Genomic DNA, 17502 nt, shown 5'->3' with positions numbered 1-17502 from the left:
TCCCAGGCCGCTGGCCGCTCACAGGGGTGGTTTGCTTGGCATCGCAGCTCCCTCATGGTTGCGGTGTCGACTCACGAGTGTCGCAGCCTCTCTGGGGCCGTTTCTAGGGTGTGGTTTTGGTGCTGGGGTAGCGGTCCCCGGGGGAGCTTGTTGATCTTCGTCTGACGTCGGGGCTGGACCACATCTCCTTTTTTCTCCTTAGGTACCTGTCAAAAGCCGAAGCCTCTCCTCTCGTATTCCTCCTCGGTTTGCGAAAAAGCAGAACCACCTGTGCCTGGAACAAGGTGACGGGAGCGTGCCTGGCAGCAGCCTGGGCACCGAGATCTGGGACAGCAGCAGCCAGGGTAAGAGTTCGGGGCTGTAGACGTGGACGGAGCGTCGCCTGTGTCCTGGCTTCCCCTGCCGCGTCAGGGTGCTAGATGTCATCTTAGTGCCATGTGCTGCTGCAGCCTCTCAACAGGTGTACGGTTTTCCCTGCCTGAGAGGTGGAGAGGAGAGCATTCCATATCCAGTGGTGGAAAAGGATGGCCCCCACCCCCGCCAGCTCTAGCTGAGGTCGCTTGGGGAGTTGGCTTCACTCTCTGCCCGCATCAGTTATCCTTTTTTCTTACCTTGAGGAAGGGCAGCAGGTGACTGCTTGGGGGACCAGGAGCCCGGAAGCTTTCCTGTCTGTGCTGTGTGCCCTTTCCTCGCCAGAAGGAAGTTTCTGTCAGCTCCTCCCCAGATGCTGCCTTAGACTTGAAGCCAGACTAGGGTGGCCCTTACTTTTTAGAAAACTTACTTCCCTGAAGTTAAAAAAGTTTCTTACCCAATGCTTTTTTTGTTGTAATTTTTCATTTTAAAACACAAAACCATTTAATTGAGCAGATTCTTCTCGAACGCCTACTTTGGCCAGGGCCCTGCAGGGCACGCAGGGGGAGCTTGGAGAAATCACCCATCTCCAGCTTTTTTATTCAAAGCAGCCGCGGCTTCCAGAGTTAAGTGACGACCCCAGAGCCACATGACAAACACCCAAGAGCCTAGGTTCTGGGCCTGATTCTTTCCGTTTTACCGCATGGCCTAGCTTCATGGCCCTGGTTAAAACCTTGGTTCCAGCGCATTGCAAAATAACATTAGGAAATAGTCAACTCTGGCTGAAAGTACGGTAATCTTTTTTTTTTTTCTTTTTAAAGAGAACTTTATTTTATTTCTTATTTGTTTGACCGCATTGGGTCTTCATTGCTGCGCTTGGGCTTTCTCTAGTTGCGGCTTCTCGTTGTGGTGGCTTCTCTTGTTACGGAGCACAGGCTGTAGGCACGTGGGCTTCAGTGGTTTTGGCATGCAGGCTCAGTAGATGTGGCGTACAGGCTTAGTTGCTCCAAGGCATGTGGGATCTTCCCGGACCAGGGCTTGAACCCATGTCCCTGCATTGGCAGGCGGATTCTTAACCACTGGCCACCAGGGGAGTCCCAAAAGTATGATCACCTTTTAATGAAATTTTGATGCAAGGCAGTTTGGTTGTGAGAGTGGTGGGTGTCACAGCATAAATGTCCAAAAATACCTACCTGCCAGACTGGTCACGCAGAGTGGACTAACTCAGGAGTTGCCCTTTCCCTCCAGGATTCTGCAGGGTTTCACTGGTTGCTCAGACCAGGGGTCCATGGATGGCTTCAGAGGGCCCCTGGGTCTTAAAAAAAGAGCGCGTGAGGTTGCATGTTAACACACAGGGCCCATGGCTCTTTTTCGGGGTGGTCTGTGAGCTAACAGAAGTTGAGTGATAGCAGCTTGAATCTTCAAGACCTTGTAGAAGTGCCAACTTGCAGAAATAGTGAGCTTACTTGAAAAAAGCTTCACCACAGCAGAGGCAGTGATACAGAATTCTAGTAGGTGTGAGTGAGGAGCTGCTGATGTGTTTACTAGAGCGCATAGTCCCTGAAACCCCAGGAGGCACATTTATGGAGACCTGGCTGAGCATGCTGGAGAGTCAGGTGAAGGCATCAGACCAGCTTCTCCTTCACTGGTGTGTCAGTCAAGGGGGGAGGGAGGGCGGTTTGGAGACTTTGGTTTGCGTGGGCTGCACCTGTGCATGTTTTTCCAGCGTGGTTGTCCTCTTTGATGTCCTGACTCTGTCCTCCTCCCCTGGCAGCCCTCCCCATTCAGGCCTCGACCAGCGACTCCTGGACCAAAGCCACCACTGCCTTCACTAGCACCGAGCCCAGCTCTGCTGAGGTGAGTGGCCGCCGGGTGCCAAGAGTGTGCTCACCGTCCACGGCCGTCCCAGCGGCCCGCCTGAGTCTCCAGTCTTGCTTTCGCGTCTGTGGGAGCTTCCTGTGTGAGAGAGAGGATGAGGGGGTAGCCAGGGAGCACCCTACGCACATGGGGTGAGGTTACAGGTACAGTGGGTTTGCGGTCTCCATCCAGGGCCCACGCATGCCTGTGATCATGCGCTTGGGCCAGGAGACATGTCTTGCTGCCTGGGCTCGCTCTGGGGGGTGCCGGTCTCTGAGCCGTCTTGTGTCCTGCACAGCAGGGCTTTAAGAGCAGCCAGGGAGACAGTGGTGTTGACCTGAGCGCCGAGTCCCGAGAGTCCTCAGCGACCTCCTCGCAGCGCAGCTCCCCATACGGCACCCTGAAGCCCGAGGAGGTGAGCGGGCCCGGCCTGGAGCCCAAGGCCGACAGCCACAAGGAGCAGACTCAGAAGCAGTCGGAGCCGAAGGTAACCCGGGCGTCCGGCCCCTGGGAAGCTAGAGATCAGGGTCATGGCAGGCCACGTGCCTCAGCCTCTGCTTTCCCATCAAGGATTCAGAACAAGGCTCAGGACAGAGCAAGGAGCACAGACCGGGGCCCATCGGCAATGAGCGTTCTCTGAAAAACAGAAAGGGCTCCGAGGGGGCCGAGCGGCTGCAGGGGGCTGTGGTGCCCCCTGTCAATGGGGTGGAGATTCACGTGGACTCCGTGCTGCCGGTGCCGCCCATTGAATTTGGAGTCAATCCAAAGGTGAGGCTTTGACTTGTTTCCTTCTACAGCACCCACTCCCCCCGGTGCTTGGAGAGGAAGGGGGGAGCTTAGGGCCAGCTCTTAGAACGAGCGCTGGCAGGGCTCCAGGGGAGTGTGTCGGGTAGCGCTGTGGCGGAGGAGGTGCTGCGAGCTGCTCTCTGTGTCTCCTTGCTGACACCGGGCAGGGTCTCAGGCAGGGGGCGGGGGCTCTCTTTGGGGGCAGTTGCGAAACATCTGGCCTCCTTGCTCGCGCAGTGAGTGCTGCCCAGTGGGTTTTTTGCTGAGACTGTGGATCAGATTAACGTGTGTCTCGGACAGAGGCGAGCCAGGTGGTTTCTGTTGCCTTTTTTCCAGGATTCTGATTTCAGCTTGCAGCCTGGTTCTGCCTCTGGTCCCACGGGGAATCCAGTTGTCAAACTTCAGGACGCCTTGGCCAGTAACGTAAGTCTGTGCTTCCGCCTCCAGTGCTGTCGGCCCTGTGCCAGCAGGCCCTGGGCAAGAGCCTCGGGAGGTGTTGCAAAGCTGGAAGAGGCGAAGCAGCCAAGGCTCTGGGGTCGGTTGGACCCTGTTTGAGTCCTGATGCCGTCTCTAGCTACATGTCCTTGGGCAAGTTGTCCCACGCCCAGGTCTTGTGAACTTAAAATGAGGTAGTGTAACTCCTAGGGTCTGGTTTATGTGGCACTTTGTGATTCAGAGCTTTCCACATTCCATGGTCACACATGTTTGAGAATGCTAAGCAAACAAGTTTCTTTACTCTGCGATTTCTCAGAATCCCTGCAGCGTGCTGGTGGGCGCTGGGCACCTGCAGGAGGAGGGTTGAGCAGTTGCATTTCCGAACATGTGTTACCGGGACCTCTTTTTCACGGTTTGGGGGCGGGAGCTGAGACAGGACCTGGGACCTCCATGCTGTGGAGTGGTGCCTGCATGCTGGCAGCCGGCATGTTTAAGCTGCCAAGACACGGTGGCCCTGCTCGGTGGGGTGCGGGGTGGGAGTGGCTCTCGATGGCCTTCTTTGGAGGGAATCGGTGGAGGCAGCTGTCTGGAGAGGTCTCGCATGGGAGGAGCGTTTGGACGTGTCTGTGTCCTCCGGGCCTGCTGTGTTGCATGGTCTCCTTCCCTCCAGGCCGGGCTGGCACAGAGCATTCCCATCCTCCGGCGCGACCATCACATCCAGAGGGCCATTGGCCTCTCCCAGATGTCCTTCCCCACTGCCGACCTCACCCTCAAGGTAACTCCATCCCTGAGCAGGCAGGGCCCCCAGTCCCTTGGTTTGTGGAGGGGCAGCCCCGCCCTCCCTGGGCTTAGCTGTGTGCCACCCTCGGCCTCCCCCGGGGAAGTGATTTTCATCTCCTCTCACCTCCTTGCTTCCGAAGATGGAGTCTGCGCGCAAGGCTTGGGAAAACTCGCCCAGTTTGCCGGAGCAGAGCTCTCCAGGAGGCGCCGGCTCGGGCCTGCAGCCCCCGTCCTCTGGGGGGGCCTCCAGCGGGGTCAGCTACAGCTCCTTTGGTGGAGTCTCCATGCCCCCCATGCCTGTGGCCTCGGTCGCACCTTCTGCGTCTCTTCCAGGTACCTCCTCCCCACCCCCACCTCACCCCCCGAGGCAGCTCAGGGAGCCTTCTCCATTCCCTCGAGGGACCCTGGATTCACAGCCCTGAGCACCCCCCAGCACCCCACCTTGACTTCAGGAGCATGTAGAGGGGAGCGTGTTCCAGGCTGGGGGTCGTGGCTTCCCATGTGCTCAGGTCACTTGCACTTCCTGCGCTCCCGCTTCCTGGGCTGGAAAGCAGGACCGCGTGACTTGGGCAGGGCTCTCCCACCTCCTGGAGAGGGGGCTGAGCAAAGAGTTGGCTTTGAGTCCGACCATGTCGCCGGAGCACTTCCGAGCTGTGCCTCCTCCTCTGTGAGATGACTCAGGGTCATGATGGCCCTGTGTGGGGTCGCCACGCCGATAAGATGAGCTCACCTCTGCAAAGTGCTTTCTATCAACTGAGCGCTCAATAAGTGGTGGCCAGTTTTATCCTGTCACCATCCTCATCACTTTGTCAGTGCCCCAAGGGAGCCCGTGGGGATTTTGAGGGCCCAGCTGCCAAAGTCTCAGTGATGCAATTCCAATAGATCCTTCTGACCCTCCACTGTGGACTCAGTAGCAGGGAGATGAAGAGGAACGTGACTGAGAGACCAAGGCAGCCTTTCTTTATAATGAAGCCCCGCCCGCCCCGAGTATGTGGGGCAGCTGGCCCCGCCTCCGGGGCCCTGGCTCCGCACAATGCTCCCTCCCTCCCTGATCCCCGGGACCTTCTGGAACAGTGAGACTTGATCCTCTTCCACCCGTCACGTTCTGCTTCCAGGCAACCACCTGCCACCTCTCTACCTGGATGGCCATGTGTTTGCAAGTCAGCCCCGGCTGGTTCCTCAGACGATACCTCAGCAGCAGAGTTACCAACAGGTGATGACAGCAAGCCCGGTGGCCTCTGGGGGTGCGGGGGAGGGGTGCAGCACACAGCGTGGTTGCTTTCTTTGTTTATTTGTTCACGGTCTGTCTCCTTTATCGTACTCCTCACGTTAACGCCCGCTACCTGGTGCGTTGTGGCAGCCAGTCAGTGTTTGTTGAATCAATACGTGAGACAAGGAGGAGTGGAGCTGAGTGCTCGGGACTCTGCTGGGTCTTCCTTTCTGGAAGCTCTCCCGCCTGTGCCCTAGCTGGGGAGCTCACTGAAACAGAATTCTCTTTGGTGATCAGGTATCCTTCTGATGAAGAGAAGAAAGGCCTAGACTCCCAGGCATGGATGCGTTAGAAAGAGGTAGCTGTAGAAGCAAGCAGGTGTTTGTTTTTATGCAGAACTGGCATACTTTCTGTGCTGCAAGGGGAGGCCTATTGGAAGTCTCCCTCCTGAAGCTGGTGCTGGGCCTTCCAAATGGCCTGCCCCTCAGGGACCCATGCGCCTGCACAGACCAGGACGGAGTGCTGTTTCGGGGACAGAGGACTTGGCCTGTGCTGGCCTCTCTTCGTGACATATTCTTAAATACCATGTTATCTGGTTTTGCAAGATTTTGCTCTTCCTGTAACTGGATTGTACTGCACGTGGTTTTCTTTGTGCACAGTTTCCATCCACCGTTACGTTTCTGAAACCCGCCTCTGTTGATATGTGTAGCTAGGGTTCGTTCTTGCCCCTGTACAGAATCCAGTACAGGGATGTGCTGGTTTGGGGTTGCTGTTAGTTTTCTGCTTTCTCCCAAGAGCACAGGAAGCACAGGCAGGACATGCTCAAATTTGCACTGTGGGCGGTGTTGGCTGCCGTGGAGAAGGGCGGTGCAGGTGGAGGGAGGCAGGGGTGGGAGTCAGCTTGGAGGGACCTGCAGTGACCAGCCTGGCTCCCCGTCCACAGGCTGCCGCCGCCCAGCAGATCCCGATCTCCCTTCACACGTCTCTGCAGGCTCAAGCCCAGCTCGGGCTGAGGGGCGGGCTCCCCGTCTCCCAGTCTCAGGAGATCTTCAGCTCCTTACAGCCCTTCAGGTGAGAATGCCAGGACCTGGGGGGCTGCGGCTCGCAGCAGGGGTTCCGGCCTTCACAGCCTGTGGGCCTGTTCCCTTTGCCAGCTGTTGCTCTGCACTTCTCTACTGTGGGGCGGGTGTGGGGGGTGAGCTGTGCTGTGGGGGAGGCCGTGGGCTTGGCCTTAGTTTTTCTGTCCGTGTCCTCCTGCCCCCTCTCTGCTCTGCCTCCTTGCTGCACCTCGCTGCCTCTGCCCGCTCTCTGCGTGTCTCACGTCCTGTGCTTCTGACATCGTCCAGGTGTTCCTGTGCCGTGTACGGCCTGGGTGTGTGTGTGTCTGTTTAATCCGGTGATGCTCACGCTGTGGTTCCCAGGACCCGCAGCAGCAGCACCGTCTAGGAGCTTGTTTAAATGCAGGTTCTCAGGCCCCATCCCAGACCTTCTGAGGCAGGAGCCCTGGGGGTGAGCTGACAGCCTGTGTTGGAGCGAGCCCCCTGGGGATTCCGCGGTGTGCCCACACGTGAGATCAGCCATTGCTGTCGTGCACCTGACCCTGACTGTCTGTCTGGCTCTTGCAGGTCTCAGGTGTACATGCACCCCAGCCTGTCACCGCCCAGCACCATGATCCTCTCCGGAGGCACAGCCTTGAAGCCCCCCTACTCGGCGTTCCCAGGCATGCAGCCCTTAGAGATGGTGAAGCCCCAGTCCGGCTCGCCCTACCAACCCATGAGTGGAAACCAAGCCCTGGTCTACGAGGGCCAGCTCGGCCAGGCCACCGGGCTCGGTGCCTCCCAGATGTTGGACTCCCAGCTCCCGCAGGTCAGGAGCTCAGCCACTCCCGCCCCAGAACACTAGGTCTCTCTTCATGACCGTTCCTCCTCTTAGCTGCCTCGTGATGCACACTGACTCAGTGCTGCTTGTGGCCTTAGTGCAGCTGGTCCTTGGGCTGCCAGGCCAGGGCCAGCTCCTCCACCTCTTGTGAAAGGGTCCCAAGACCTGGCTTCCCCCCAGAGCGCTGCGTCTCCTGCAGCCTCTCCTCTTCTCCTGCTGTGGACGTGGTGGGGGCGGGGCGGGGCGGGGAGCTGCATGTGCCCTCAGCACGTACACTGTGCTTCCAGACCACACTCTCTCCCTCTCTTCGCACCCCGGCTGTGGAGCCCACCCCGGGGCCCCACCGTCCCCCATGTGCCTCAAGCACCACATTGCTGAATCTGTGTCTCGTTCCACATCCTCCTCTCCCCTGACCCGTGGGCACATTAGACGGTTCTGAGGATCACTCTCCTCCTTTGGCCCCTGGGTCAGTCTCCAGCACGGCTCCGTTGTCGTTCTAAGGGGTTTTGATGTCTTTGTAGATAACCCCCTCCACCCCCAGGTCTTCGCCCCCCGTTCTGTGGCCTCCTCACCACTGGTGCTCCGCTTGCCTCTAGTCTGGACTGGTCACTACCAGTAGCTGTATCTCTCTGATGGCCTCAGCCTTAAGGGTCTTACTCCGTCACCACCTCTGACTTTTCTTCTTCCCTCTAGTGACCCACTTCCAACCACCTTTTAATCCTCCCTCCCCCTTCCCTGCCCCTTCAGCAGAGCCTCAGACACCTCCTTGTCTTTTTTTTTTCCTGCCGCACTGTGTGGCCTGCAGTATCCTTAGCTCCCAACCAGGGATCGAACCCACGCTCCCTTCAGTGGAAGCATGGGTTCCATGCTAACCACTGGATGACCAGGGAATCCACCCCTCCTTGTCATTTGCACTCAGCTCTGCCCTGCCCCTCCCTCCCTGTGCTTACCCAGGTTAAACCCTGACCTGCCTCTGCCCAACTGCCTGTGGCTGGAGGCACACAGACCCCATCAGAGTGGTTTCAGGCTAAATACAGCCACCCTCTGAACAGCCACCTCCTGTAGATCTGGGCACCTCCCCACCCTCCTCGTTGCCTTCTCCCACACCTTGATTTTGCATCCTATGTCGCTTGCAAAATATGAGTCATAACAAGGAAAAGAGAATATCTCCAAGCTCCCAGCACCACGTCTGCCAGCCTGCAGAGGGCCCTGGGGTGAGGGCAGGCAGCGCCTCCTTTCCACCCGCCTGGGCGCTGCTCCAGCACGCGTCCCTCTCCCCTCCATCCACACGCAGAGGTGCTGCAGTGCTGCCCTCCGCCTCTGAGGGCCCCTCCGCCGCATCCCTGGGCAGCCTGGTCCTTCCTCTGTTTTTTAAGAGACAAAACTCTTCTCTGAGGACCCCAGTGGATTCCATGCCCCCGAACGTGGTGGTTCTTCACCTCCTCCTACTGACCCATCAGTAGCACGTGACCCGGTGGTCACTCTGCACCCCTGAGTCACGCTCTCTGGGTTCTCAGGACACGGCTCCTGGTTTTCCTTCCGCCTCTCTGAGGCTCTTCCTTGGTCCCCTTTGCTGTTTCCTCCTCACCTCCCCAGACAGTAAGGTGCCTCGCCTTCTGGGCTCCGTCTCTTGGCCTCTTCTCAGACCTGTGGCTCTAAGCCCCATCCAAACCCAACTCTTCTCAGTGCTCCTGAATTTCTGTCTTCAGTCCAGATCTGTCTCCTGGGCCTGGACTCAGACCTGGCGGGCTGCCCACCGTCTGCTCATGCTCGGCACAGGTCATCTTTGGGTCTCTGCCTCCCTGCCCCCACTGATCCTTCAGCACACAGCATCAGCTCTACCTTTGGAGAGCATTCAGGGTCCAGCCCTCGGGCTCTGCGGGCACTCCTGCCTCCTCTCCCTGCTCCCGCTCTCAGCCGCCGGTTTGTTCTCAGCACAGCAGCCAGGACGCCCCCCATCCCCACCCCCACTCCCACCCCCAAGACACAAGTCCTCTCACGCCGCCCCCTGAGCCAGTGCTCCAGCCTTCATCCCACACCCAGCTGAGTGCAGGGAGGGGCCCGGGGCCTTGCAGTCCGGCTGCCACACGTCTCGGTGATGGAATTCCAATAGATCCTTCTGACCCTCCACTGTGGACTCAATAGCAGGGAGATGAAGAGGAACGTGACTGAGAGACAAAACGTGGCCCACCCGCCCCATCCCGAGGGTCTCCTGGCCCCCCTTCCTCTCACGCACCTCATTCTGGACTTCAGCATAATAGGCTTCAAAAGGGTCCCAGACTGCAGGCACCCTAAACCCAAGACCCCAGTCTTTTTCTGTCACCTTTGGAGGCAAAGCATAAAGGAATCTTGCTTTTTTATGCTACAGAAAGGGGCGCAAAGATACCCTTCCTGTCCAGCTCCCATCTCATGGGACTCGCTCGGACACTGCTTCCTAAAAAGGCTTCTGGACCCTCCTGACTCTTCTCCCCCACCCCCTTGACACGCACACCGGGTTTGCTGCCCACACTCTGCACTCAACCCCCGCAGCCGCTGGCAGTTACTTCCTCACCACTTCAGACGTGGCCCTACCACTGAGAGTGTGAAATCCAGGGCCGCCTCTGCTGTGTTGTGTCCAGAATCTGTCCTGCCGTGCGAAGGCCTTGCTTTCTCTGATCTGGAGTGAGCACCTGAAGTGCAGTGCGTGTGTAAACGGTGGCACGTGGCTTCCCCCGCTGACTGTCCCCGTTGTCCAGCAGCTGACGATGCCGCTACCTGGCTCCCAGCTGCCTCTGCCTCGGTATGGCTCTGGGCAGCAGCCCCTGATCCTGCCACAGTCCATCCAGCTGCCGCAGGGCCAGAGCCTCTCTGTCGGGGCCCCCCGAAGAATTCTCCCGCCCGGGTCCCAGCCTTCGGTCCTTAACACCAGCAGAGAGGTGAGGATGGCTCCATCTTGCTGTGACCCTGGAGCGGGATGGGGCGCTTGTCTTGGGGTCCCCTTTCCTAGTCAGGAACCACCGCTGTGGCGGGAAGAGCCGGTGGTCTGGGATGCAGGTCCCAGGCCTCACCAGACCACTGATTTCCTACTTGCTGGCAAGTCCTCTCAGGAGCCCCTTGGTCACATGTCACTAGCAACGTGAACGGGTTTGGGTGAGCAGAGCAGGAAGGGAGGTGCGTGCGGCTGAGGTCTGCTGGGCCGAAGTCCTCGCCAGTTCCCGGGGCTCTGCGGAGGGTGGACTCTGGGGCAGAGAGGGCACGTTCACCACGGCCAGTGCTCGGGGTGGCACACGGTCTGCCCTCCCCACCTCCAGCCTGGACCGGAAAGCCAGGCGTGCATGGTCCTTTAGGAGATGCCTCTCTGTCCTGAAGCCCTCGTGGCCCCCACTGGCTCTACCCAGGGTGGTTTGGGGGGCGGGGGGCGGGCAGCTGTCCCCAGGGCCCTCCAGTTGACAGCCCCGCTCCCCGGTGTCTCTAGTCCTCTCAGATGGAGATGAAGGGCTTCCACTTTGCCGACAGTAAACAGAATGTTCCTTCGGGAGGCTCCGTGCCGTCACCACAGACCTACAGGTACGGAGACGCCCTGGGGGTCGGGTGCTCACAGCTGAGCCTTGCTGTGGGTCCGCGGGCCTGGGGAGAGCCCTGCCAGGGCACTGAGGCGGGGTCGCCTTCCAGCCCTGTGTCACCGTGGGGTTCCGGTGCTGGGACACTGGAGACTTGGGAATTGGGGGATGTTATACTTTTAACCATCATCCTAAAATGCTCTGGTATGGGAGAACTTTCTGGAAAGGCAGGGAAAGATAAGCCTCATGTTGTGATAGCATCGGGACCGACCCTGGCTACCAACAGCTTTCTCACCAGATTTTTAAAAAGATTCCCGGCCAGAGTGAGCACAGCCCCTGGAGGGGGGGCATCTCCTCTCCTGGGGCCACGTGGCCCCTGCCTGGCCTTCTGACCCCCCGGGCCTTGCTGCTGCCGGGCTCGTGGGGCGTGAGCCGCACCTCCTCTCCTCCTGTGGCTCTGTCTCCGCCCCAGTCACTGTCCCAGGTCCCTTGGCTGGATTCAGAGGGGGCTTGGTGTGAGTCATGATGCTGGGTTATAGTTGACCCTTGAGTAACGGGGTTAGAGGCTGACCCTCCACACAGTGGAAAATTCAAGCATAACTTCACAGTCAGCCCTTTGTACCCAGGGTTCCACATCTGAGGATTTAGCCAACGGTGGGTCGTGTAGTATGTATTTATTGAAAAAAATCCATGTATAAGTGGACCCATTCAGTTCAAACCCATGATGTTCAAGGGTCAGAGGTACTTAGTATATTAGAAAGTCAGGGAGCGTCCGGTTCTGATGACTCTTTGACCCGCGGAGAAGCGTGTCGGCTGGGAAGGCGGCACACGGGTGCTTGGCCTGAGGGTTGGTACAGTCGACTCTTGTTACTCGATCTCCAGGGAGATACCTGGCGATCCCTCCTGTTTGCACATGAGTAAAACAGGTGTGCGTGATTGCAGGGCCCCGCACAAGGCCGACCGCGTGGCTATGGGTGAGATCACCCACCCGGCCACCCGCCTGGCCCCGTCGCACTCGGAGTGTCAGTCCATACTCCAGCTGCGTTTCCCAAGAGAGGGCTTTTTGTGAATTTTCCCCCATTTTATTATTTCCTGTTCTTATTTTCACTCTCTTGGCTTGACTCTGCTTTTGTTTTCTTTTCCAACCATAGTTTTCACATAGGCCAAAATAACAGACCCGTAAGAAAAACCTATAGGGACAGAGCAGCAGACAGGGAGTGTGGCCTGGAAGAAGGGGGAAGCCTCAAGCAGAGACAGGCTGCCGTTCTCCTGCTGCCGCGGCAGGTGGCGCCTCCTCTGGCTGCGGAGCCTGCCCTGGAGGCAGATCCAGAAAGGGACGCGCACACAGCAAGAGTCGCCTGTCCCGCGCTGTGGGAAGGGCAGCAGCTTTATTCTCTGGAGGAGGTGTAGAAGATACAAGCCTCAACCACTAGCCTTTGTTCTGTTGGTGTCTTGGGTTAGGAAAACTGATGTATTGTTACAGCAGAGCATTGCCCAAATTTTCTGGAAGCAGGGCTTCTGTGGCATGCTGTTTCACAAAAGGGTTCCCTGGTCAGATACGTGGGGGGCGTGTGTGCCCAGGAGGGCTTGCTGGGGAGTCGGGGCGTGCCTCAGCACAGGGCCTGAGCAGCCCCCAGCCCTCAGGGGAGAGTCCTTTTGAACTCCGCACACGTAACTTCTCATGAGTTTTGACCACGGAATCTTTTTCTCCACACAGCACCTGGTTGACGTCCCTGGGAGCTAGTTGTCTGGTCCTTGGAACACATTTAGAAAGACGTTCTACATTTTTGTTGCTTTTGGCATCTCTCTTTACCACCTGTGCCCTCCATCCCCCAAGGGAAGACTGGAAAGATGCTCAGCATAACTCACGTCTCGGGCTTTTCTGTTTGGGTGGGTCATTTTGTCTGTGCTGTGTGGTGTGCGGGATCTTAGTTCCCCAGCCAGGGATCGAACGGGGCCCTCAGCGGTGACAGTGAAAGGGCCAAGTCCTAACCTAACCTCGGGACTGCTAGGGAATTCCTTTATTTTATTTATTTATTTTTTTAAGTCTAAACTCCTGTTAGAGTTTCAGCTTATGTTTATTTTTTGTTTATTTTTTAATTTTTTTTTTTCCACGCCACACAGCTTGTGGGATCTTAGTTCCCTGACCAGGGGTTGAACATGGGCCCACAACAGTGAAAGCACGGCATCCTGGCCGCTGGACGCCAGGGGACTCCCTCATGTGTCAGGCGTATAGACCTTTTGTCTGGAGCATCATGTCGGTCCAAACCTGAGAGGCGGTTAGTGTCCGTGCGTCATCTGGCCAGTGTCTGCCCATGCTAGGGACCTGGCCTCTGCCCCTCAGGTGTGTCCCCGTGAGCTGGGTTGGAGGTGCCAGGGCCCAGTGGCGGCACCCTCGCCCCCTGTGCTCTGGCTGTCTGGGTCTGTTTCCTCTGTCGGAGGCTTGACTCCGTTTCCATGGTGACACGTGTGTTCTCACCCCCTCCTTTGGTTTTTTCAGGCCTAGCTCTGCTAGCCCCAGTGGGAAGCCCTCTGGATCAGCAGTTAACATGGGCTCTGTGCAGGGACACTACGTTCAACAGGTAGAAGATGGCTTTCCAGACCCTCCAGCCCCGGACGCTTAGGCCCGTCTCCAAGCGCCAAAAGAGGAGGGACTGTCCAGCCCGTTTGAGTTTGAGTGCTCCTCTTAGAAAGAGAGATGTGCCCTGGCGCTTAGCGCGTGGCACCGGGAGCCAGGGAGCTCCAGTCCCTCCTGGAGAAGGCACTTCTCCTCTTGACGGGCGTCTGGCTCCTTCCTTGTCCTGCAGAGAAGGGAGGATGCGGATTCCTCCGAGGAGGTGACACCGGAAGGTGGACTCTCCCTCCATAGTGATTGGGCTGTGAGGGCGCTGGGACCCAGTTAGGCCCGTGGGTCGGCTCCAGGAGCCAGGGTGTGTGTGCGCGCGTGCGTGCCTGGCGCGCGTGCCTGCGTGTGCTGGCCTCGTAAGTGCTGTGTCTCGTGCTCGTCTTGGCTGGGTGGGATCCAGACAGAAGGACGTCCTCCCATTTTATGATGCGAGGGATCTCTGAGCATCTTTGCCTCCGGCACGATTCTCTTCACTCCTCTCAGATGTGACCAGGCTGCCGAGCTCAGACACATCAGGCGTGGGACGTTAGTGGAGCAGCATTCCTGGCTGCTGGGGTGGAAGCTTGACTGTTCATTTCACTTCTTCTAACATGGTTCCCCAAGGGTCGCTCTCTGAGTTGCTTGAGCTTCTAAAGCTTTCTCAGAGCTCACACCACTGTGTGGGGGCAGAAGCTGGGCTGCTCGCTCTGTGACACACCTCACTGTGCAGAGCTGCAGAGGAATGGGACCCTGACCGCCACTCTCGAGGTCAAACCTAGGGGCTTGGGGAAAGGTTTCCACAAAGTCGGAGTCGGGGAGGGTCGGAGATCTAGGAGACCCGCGCCCCCTCAGCACAGTTGGGAGCTCTGAGGGCCGTGGGGTGCACTGATTTGAAAAGGTCCCTCCAGGCGCCCTTGGGTGTGCCGTGTGCACAGGCCACTGGGCAGCACAGAATGCTTCCCGGGGGACCTGGGGTCCTCCTGCCTCTCCGAATCACTGCCCTCAGCACCCTGGGAGGGAGCAGAGCAGCCTCATGTCAGTGTCCTTCCCAGGACAGTCACTTTGGAGTCTGGTCCTTCGGGCGAAGGATGGTCTTCTTAGGGTAGCTTTCCTCTGACTCAGGAGCAGGAAACAGGTGGTGGGACTGTGGCAGGTGTGTCCGCGTGAGGGTGACTTTCTTTGTCCCCATCCATCTGTCCAAAGGCAAAACAACGAGTGGATGAAAAGCCCAGCCTGGGAGCCGTGAAACTTCAGGAGGCCCCCTCAGCCGCCTCCCAGATGAAGCGAACGGGAGCAATCAAGCCCCGGGCGGTGAAGGTGGAGGAGAGCAAGGCCTGAAGGTGCTGGGCCTGGCCTGCCCTGCCCGGGAGGACTGCCGCCCTCGGCCTCGCCGCTGCTGGACGCTGGGGAGTCTCCCAGATGGCTCCACCGTCCACCCACCTGGCCTGGACTGCGAGATCTCCCTCCTCACCTCCACTCCTGAAAGCTCTGATGTCCAACCAGCTTGCACCCGTGGATCTATGGCATTGACCTGCTTGCTTTAATACGAAACAAACAAAAGAGCAAATGACTCCATTCCCACCTCCTTTCCACCACGACTGTGACCGTGGAGTGACCGAGCCGTCACGCCGTGCAGATTAATCCCCCTCCCCTCCTCGTCCTGCTCCTGGCAGCTGGGGCACCCTCCACCGAGCTTCCTTCCCTCCCCGCCTTCCGTCCCTGGGCACAGTGGTCTGGCAGCAGGGCTGTTTTAGTTTGAGGCTTTTTGTTTTAAAAAGCAGCTAAAGGTTTTTACAAAAGAGAAAGGAAAAGAAAACAAAAACACAAGCTTTGTGTGTACAGCTGGACTTTTATATGTTCTTGCCATCCTCTTCCTGACCCCTCTTCTGTTCCAATGGTCTCCTTTAACCTCTCTCCTGTTTAATTTGATACATCACTGCTATACCTTAAGAGAGAACTCTTAGGAACGTGTCCTCTCCTGCTCTCTCTCAGTTGGTTGACCTTTGAGGTTACTTGCAAAAAGAAGTGGTGATTTAAGACACTGCTCCTGAGCTTGGGAAATGGTGCCGGGAGGGAGGGGGGTGGGCTGGCGTTTCGGTCGGCTCCCTGCCCCTGGCCTGATGACCGCAGGGAGCTTATGGCAACCCAGTGAAGCTGATGACGTTTGTAGTGTAAGAATTACACAGAATTTCTTTCTTGGACTCTTCAGGACTGGTGGGGACACTGACCGCTGGGCACCCGAGGTGAATCATGGGGATAAAAGGCACTGGTGTTTTCCAGTTTGGCCTGGACTGTGTGAGCTGACAGCACCACCCCATCAGTGTCTGCTTCTGGGGCCCCGGCACCCACAGGGCCTGGTGTTTTCACACGTGCTCCCCTTCCTCCAACCTTCCCTTCCTTCTCCCTGATCTGCAGGTTTCTCTCTGGGGCCTCCTGTCCTCCACTGCTCTGGCCGCTCGTCACTGGAAACCACGCGGTTCCTCCGTGGTGCCAGGCATGTGCGTGGTTGTCACTAGAGACCATGCAGTTCATCCACGTGGCGACAGGCATGTGTACGGGGGTTTGGTTGGGTCTATAGTAGAGGCATGAGCTTTGGGAGGCTGCTGGGAGGGCTTCGTTTTCTCCCTTTCTCTGCTCCCAGCAGCAGGCCCAGGCTGTGGGGACCGAGAGGCCTGAGCTGGGCCATAGGTGTCAGTCTTTTCGGAGGCTGGAGCAGGGTCCAAGGGGAGAGGATGGGTTGCAGGGCTGACCGTGATTCCCAAAACAGCCTGGGTAGCCTCGTAAGTCTGCAGAGCTACCTCTATCAAAATCTCTTGTGTGAGGCATTTTATGCTAGGCTTTTTTTGTTTTTAAAATAAGAACTAGAAGGAAATCATCCCAAACTCTGTCATTCCAAGGAAAGGCGAGGGGAAATTTGAAGTTTTGCACACGCTCTTGGGAGTAACTAACCCGCCATCTACCTGCTGTTGCTGGTGGGTCCAGGGAAGACCTTGCTCAGAGGACGGGCAGCAGGTGATCGGGGGCATGCCCCACAGAGTCCATCTGCGGTGTTGCTGCAGGTGTGGGACAGCCACTCGGGCTGTGAGTCTAAGCTCTGTCTAGTGTGGAACGCGGGGGAAGAAGCACCTTAGGAACCGCTGACGTCACTTGTTGCGCTTCACGGCTCTAAGGAAATGGGGGAACAACAGCCTCCTGGCAAAGCGTGCAGGGCTTCTCCCGGCCTCATCCGGAGAGGCCAGTGTTCGTGAAAGATGCTTCACCGCTTAATCAGTAGCATCCAGCACTCCCTTCCTTGCCTCCACCCACAGACCTAACTTCTCACTAGCTTGTCTTTTTTTTTCTCTTTCATCCCCTGAATCTTTACGCTGAAGTCCCTTCTTGAAGGGCTGCCCACTGGACGGAGCTCCCCGTGTGCTCACCTGCTCTTGTCTCCTTTCCCCTGCGAGCGCCTGGCTGCTGTCCCTGCACCAAGCCACCCTGACCGAGCTCCGCTCTGCTCCAGCCGTCCCTGCGGGGGCCACACGTTCACTTAGAAACCTGGCCAGACCCCTCACACCCAATTCCAGTGCACATGGGTTGTCAAAAGGAAAAAGGCTTTCTCATTTTGAAATTCAACAGGGCAGTCCTGGATGCTGTTACAAACTCTCAAGATGTATTCTTCAGGTGAACCTGCCATCAGAGTGACAGTACTTCCTGTTTGAGGAAAAATAAAAACGAAAGGGTCACCTGTTCTCCAGCCCTTTTCTCCGCCCCTGTATTTCCCCACCACCACCCCCTAATAAAAACAGAAAACACTAGAATTTATTTATATGTATTGATGTTGTAGGTCTAGGTGAGAAAAAGTAAATGTTTCACTGCTCTATTTATATATAATGTCTGAATTACTCTGTGCAGGAAAGGCCAGGAAATTGCATGTGAAGTTCAGTGCGTTTACCACCTTCGTGTGCCCAAGCTGCAGTATCTTTTCTGCTAAGATACAGATTTTAAATTGAACTCTGGAGGCAGAGGGCAGGCCTTGGGCCCAGCCAACACCCCATCCCTTCCTTGGTCTGATGAAATGC

General features: G+C 57.4%; 1 protein-coding gene and 2 non-coding genes across 16 annotated transcripts in view; all 3 read left to right on the top strand.

The window, feature by feature from the left end:
- The window catches only part of PRRC2B (proline rich coiled-coil 2B), an 82935-nt gene extending 65718 nt beyond the window's left edge, over positions 1-17217 (top strand). For 2 of the 14 annotated variants that reach the window (XM_057725312.1, XM_057725311.1), the window contains exons 19-33: positions 203-344; positions 2126-2208; positions 2507-2695; positions 2779-2976; positions 3331-3417; positions 4100-4204; positions 4350-4542; positions 5325-5422; positions 6363-6490; positions 7045-7285; positions 10033-10212; positions 10752-10843; positions 12554-12726; positions 13337-13418; positions 14645-17217. In XM_057725312.1, the coding sequence (XP_057581295.1) occupies positions 203-344; positions 2126-2208; positions 2507-2695; positions 2779-2976; positions 3331-3417; positions 4100-4204; positions 4350-4542; positions 5325-5422; positions 6363-6490; positions 7045-7285; positions 10033-10212; positions 10752-10843; positions 12554-12726; positions 13337-13418; positions 14645-14687 (2034 nt within the window). In that variant the 3' untranslated portion in view covers positions 14688-17217. Of the gene's footprint in view, positions 1-202; positions 345-2125; positions 2209-2506; positions 2696-2778; positions 2977-3330; positions 3418-4099; positions 4205-4349; positions 4543-5324; positions 5423-5716; positions 5778-6362; positions 6493-7044; positions 7286-10032; positions 10213-10751; positions 10844-12553; positions 12727-12960; positions 13305-13336; positions 13419-14644 lie in introns of those variants that run through there. The other 12 variants (XM_057725320.1, XM_057725324.1, XM_057725314.1 and 9 more) reach the window with 11 other exon arrangements.
- LOC130847213 (small nucleolar RNA SNORD62) lies at positions 5069-5154 on the top strand. The gene has a single exon (XR_009052000.1). It is a non-coding gene; the product is annotated as a small nucleolar RNA SNORD62 (small nucleolar RNA).
- LOC130847215 (small nucleolar RNA SNORD62) lies at positions 9388-9473 on the top strand. Its single transcript, XR_009052002.1, has one exon. It is a non-coding gene; the product is annotated as a small nucleolar RNA SNORD62 (small nucleolar RNA).
- Positions 17218-17502: the final 285 nt, after the last annotated feature.

The sequence above is a fragment of the Hippopotamus amphibius genome, chromosome 2 (genome assembly GCF_030028045.1).
Source record: "Hippopotamus amphibius kiboko isolate mHipAmp2 chromosome 2, mHipAmp2.hap2, whole genome shotgun sequence".
Classification (NCBI taxonomy): domain Eukaryota; kingdom Metazoa; phylum Chordata; class Mammalia; order Artiodactyla; family Hippopotamidae; genus Hippopotamus; species Hippopotamus amphibius.
The sequence above is the reverse complement of the archived record's forward strand: the minus strand, read 5'-3'. Positions and strand labels throughout refer to the sequence as shown.